General features: G+C 44.5%; 1 protein-coding gene across 1 annotated transcript; it reads right to left on the bottom strand.

Moving 5' to 3' along the window:
• Positions 1-2897: 2897 nt before the first annotated feature.
• LOC120919389 (ras-related protein Rap-1b-like) lies at positions 2898-3834 on the bottom strand. The gene has a single exon (XM_040331541.1). The coding sequence runs from the start codon at positions 3650-3652 to the stop codon at positions 3023-3025; it is 630 nt and encodes a 209-aa protein (XP_040187475.1). The 5' UTR covers positions 3653-3834; the 3' UTR covers positions 2898-3022.
• Positions 3835-4916: the final 1082 nt, after the last annotated feature.

The following is a 4916-nucleotide window of genomic DNA, read 5'->3' as shown; positions in this document are numbered from 1 at the left end:
TAAATATCAGGATTGCATTACATACAGAGTGCAGAGTTCAGGTGGGTTACACACAGGGGCAGATCCACAAAGAAGTTACGCTGGTGTATCTATTGATACGCCGCGTAACTTCTAATTTGCTCCGGCGTATCTTTGTTTTGTATCCACAAAACAAGATACGCCTGAAGCTGGGCTAGATCCGACTGGCGTAAGTCTTAGTACGCCGACGGATCTAAGGTGCATATTTACGCTGGCCGCTAGGTGGCGTTTCCGTCGATTTCCACGTCGAGTATGCAAATTAGCTAGATACGGCGATCCACAAACGTACGTCCGGCCGGCCAATTTTTTTACGTCGTTTCCGGCGTATAGTTACCCCTGCTATATGAGGCGTATCCTATGTTAAGTATGGCCATCGTTCCCGCATCAAATTTTGCATTTTTGATGTCGTTTGCGTAAGTCGTTCGCGAATAGGGCTTTGCGTAGAATGATGTTCACGTCGTAACGTCACGGCTTGTTGCGGGTTAATCTCGAGCATGCGCACTGGGATACCCCCACGGACGGCGCATGTGCCGTTAAAAAAAAAAACTTAATTTACGCCGGGTCAAGACGTATTTACATAAAACACGCCCCCATCACATCCATTTGAATTGCGCGCCCTTACGCCGCCAAAGTTACACTACGCCGCCGTAACTTACGGCGCAAATTCTTTGAGGATCAGGAAATTACGCTGTAAGTTACGGCGGCGTAGTGTATCAGAGATACGCTACACCGGACGCGACAATGCGCTCGGGTACGTGGATCTGGCCCACAGAGTGCAGAGCTGTCACTTGTAAACACAGAAACTGGACTTCTGTGTTTACAAGTGATTGTGGTGTGCAGCCCCCCCCCTAAAAGTTCACCAAGTTCCCCCTGAAAAAAAACCTGCATATATATATATATATAATTAGTCTAAAGCAAATCACGTTTTAAGAATCTGTTACAATTATACAGGCTGACAACCCTAAGCTACTGCCCTGCATTTACCATCAGTGTTGTCACCCTGCTGTGCATTTGGTATCCTGTTCAGATAGGTAGACCAACTGAAGAGGTTCACACAGCAGGCTGACAATTTGGTGCCAATTGCAAGGAAATGCCTTGGCGTTGTATTCCTGCAACTGGAAGTAGTGTTATTGGCAGGGGGCCAGATTCACAAAGAGATACGACGGCGGATCTCCTGATCCGCCGTCGTATCCCTGAGATCCGACGGTCGGATCTATGCGACTGATTCATAAGAATCAGTTCCGCATAGATCTCCTTTAGATCCGACTGGTGTAAGTGACTTACACCGTCGAAACTTAGGCTGCAATCTCCCGCCGGCCGCTAGGTGTCGCCTCGGTCTTTTACGCGTCGGATATGCAAATGAGGAGAACCGCCGATTTAGAAACGAACGCCCGCCCGTCGCTTTTTTTTTTACGTCGTTTGCGTTCGGCTTTTTCCGGCGGATAGTTACCCCTGCTATATAAGGGGTAGCTAATGTTAAGTATGACCGTTGTTCCCGCGCCGAGTTTCAAATTTTTACATCGTTTGCATAAGTCGGTCTGGAATACGGATGCCCGCAATTTACGTTGCCGCCGAAAACAATGGCGTCCTAGCGACGTCATTTGGAGCATGCGCACTGGGAAATTTCGAGGGCGGCGCATGCGCAGTTAAATCGGCGCGGGAACACGCCTGTTTTAAATTGTACACTCCCCCTAGCAGCGGAATTTGAATTCCGCCGGGGGAGTTACGATCCGCCGGTGCAAGTTTCGAGGTAAGTGCTTTGTGAATACTGCACTAGCCTCGCAAAATTGCACCGGCGGATCGTAAATCACATAGATTTACGCGGATCTAAAGATCCGCTAATCTATGTGAATCTAGCCCAGGATCTTCAGGTCAAAAACATTGCAACAGATTCACCAAAAAAAAAGTGATTAGCTTCCGAAAACAGTATGTAGTGAGGCATGATGCCAAACATACTGAAGAACAGCGTCTGGGTATACATACACTTGTTGGTGAAGCAGTTTGCACTAAGGTAGCATGTCAATAATGCAATATGACACAGCAATAGGTGTTATGCAATGCTTAATTTTCAATGTGTGATTCCTGAGCAAAATAATGGGCTGTAACCAGGGGCGGACTGACAACTCATGGGGCCCCCAGGCAATAGAAGATTATGGGGCCCCAGGGCAATAGGAGATTATGGGGCCCCCAGGCAATAGATTATGGGGCCACACAGTATATACGCACACACATACAGTATACACACACAGACACACAATATACACACACAGTATACACACACACACAGAATACACACACAGCTATAATCTTGGTATTTTTTTAAAAGATTTTTACATACTGTCCCTGGTTTTACTGAGGCTGGCAACCCTAATGGGGCCCCCTAGTGGCATGGGGCCCCTCTGGCAGTGCCCGAATGGTCAGTTCGCCCCTGGCTGTAACATGTATATAAAACACAATATGCAATAATACATTCAGGTAAACATTAGCTTTCAAATGGCACATAAACACACAAAGCAAATGTAATTGGAGAAAAAAAAAATATATATTTTTTTTCCTTTTATGTAGGCACACCCCACACAAACACATGCACACAAACACATGCACACAAACACATGCACGCGCGCACGCACACACACACAGTTATTTTATGCAGAATGCTAATTTTGATACTGGATAATTGTGATCGCTTTATGCTAATCTGGAGCAAACCTCACCACGTACACCCCCTCCCCCGTAGTTACCCAAAAGTTCTACCATACGATCAAGTCATAGAATATGTCTCTAATAGAGTTTTGCTTGTATGCGAGCTCGTCGTGTTCTTTTCTTCAAGTAAGTGAAGATACAACATACCCTTCCAGTAGACTTGCATATAATATTTACAGTATAGTAAGTTCTTCATGTTAGGGATCTTGAATGTGTTAGACAATCTTTTCCAGGTTTCATCCGGTATGCACTCCCTATAAGAGTCGGTTTTGGTGGCGTTAGTCTAAAGGATGGTCAGATGTCAACAAACGCTACAGCTGTTTGTCTTGTTCATTGGAGGTTTACGGTTCTGTTCATTGGGAATCGTCTCCCTTCTCTTCCTTAGCGCCGGACTTAATCGGCAGGGCAGGTTGACCTCTCGTAGTAATTCCCTGAAGACTTCAGTCACGTTCAGGTTTTCCTTTGCCGAGGTCTCCAACAAACGACAGTTCCACTCAAGTTCGACCATTCCCATCACGTCATCCCAGAGCACCTTCTGGGCATCACCATTGTCCTTCTTGTTGCCGATCACCACCATAGGTGGGCTTTTGTCCTCCTTCGCATCCAGGATCTCTTCCCTCAATCTTTGTACAATTTCAAAGGATTCTGGGTTATCTACAGAATATACCAGAGCAAACGCATCTCCGCAACGCATACTCAGTTTTCTCATAGCTGGAAATTCATAGCTTCCAGTGGTGTCCAGAATTTCAATAGTCACTTGAGTCCCTTCTACGGTTTCGTATTCTGTGCTGTGTAACTCTTCCACTGTTCTCCTATGCTTTGGATCAAAGGTATCCTGTAGAAATCGATGGATCAGAGCTGTTTTTCCCACACCTGCTGCTCCTAAGAATACCAGCCTGATATGGTCTTTCTCCTTAACAGATAACGACATATTTGCAAAGCAGGGTGGTTGGGCTCTCCGGCTAGTAAATAACAGCCTGATGCTTCGTGGCGAAGACCTGAGTGCATTGATTCCTTGTACCTCCGGACAATATATTCATATTTTCCTCGGTGAGGTAGCCGTGCCTTTATCCAATCAGACGCGGCTGCTTGGAGATGGACTGTAGGGGAGGGGGACCTGACATACTGGTTCACATTCAGTATGTCTGTGTAGATTGTATGTGTCTCTGTTTTTTAACCATTTCACTACAAATTCCTTGCTGTAATATTCCTGCATGATAAATAGTGAATTAATCACATTTAGTGATTTGTTCATTTTTGACTAGGTATGTCATGCAGTCTCTACTGACCATAGATGGGTTCATTTGTGAATATTTTGGTGATTGAACGTGCATAACATTGCAGCAAATTTTTCCCCGACAACAGATGAAATGGGAGATAACAATAGTGTTTTTTTTAGACTTTTTTTTTTTTTTTTCTTGGAAAATCATTCTCTGCAGAGATTCCGAGAACTTCTAGAAGTATAAACAAATGGTTAGCTCTCGCGGAAGCCGTTTAATGGCGCAGAAGACAAACTAACCAATTGCTGTAAGATTAAACAAAGTCATCTAAAATGATCCCAAAAAGTGTTGCTGTTGTCTGTTCACCCGCAGTTATATACAGTAGATAAAAAAAAAGTTGATTGAATTTGTTTGAATGTTTAACCACTTGACCTCTAGAAGATCCCCCCCCCCCCCCCCCCCCCCCCCCCCCCCGGCATGACCAGGCCATTTTTTGCGATACGGCACTGCGTTACTTTAACTGACATCTGCGCAGTCATGCGACGCTGTACCTAAATAAAGTTCATGTCATTTTGTTTCTCACAAATAGAGCTTTCTTTTGATGGTGTTTCATCACCACTGTGTTTTTTTTTTTTTGCAATATAAACAAAATAACACCAATATTTTTGAAAAAAAAACAAGATTTTTTGTTTCTTTCTGCTATAAAATATATCCAAAACAAAAAATATAGGGCTAGATTCAGCAAGAATTTACGTCGGTGTATCTATTGATACGCCGCGTAAATTCAAAGCTGCGCCGGCGTATCTTCTTTCTGTATTCAGAAAGCAAGATACGCCGAAATTAGGCTAAGATCCGACTGGCGTAAGTCTCTTACGCCGTCGTATCTTAGTTGCATATTTATGCTGGCCGCTAGGTGGCGCTTCCGTTGATTTCAGCGTAGAATATGCAAATGAGCTGGATACGCCGATTCAGAAA

Source organism: Rana temporaria, chromosome 12 (genome assembly GCF_905171775.1).
Source record: "Rana temporaria chromosome 12, aRanTem1.1, whole genome shotgun sequence".
NCBI lineage: Eukaryota > Metazoa > Chordata > Amphibia > Anura > Ranidae > Rana > Rana temporaria.
This window is presented reverse-complemented; position numbering and strand designations above follow the sequence as displayed.

Bases quoted from the DNA above. Each gene is read 5' to 3' on its own strand.
- LOC120919389 (XM_040331541.1), bottom strand. From the start codon at position 3,652: ATGTCGTTATCTGTTAAGGAGAAAGACCATATCAGGCTGGTATTCTTA.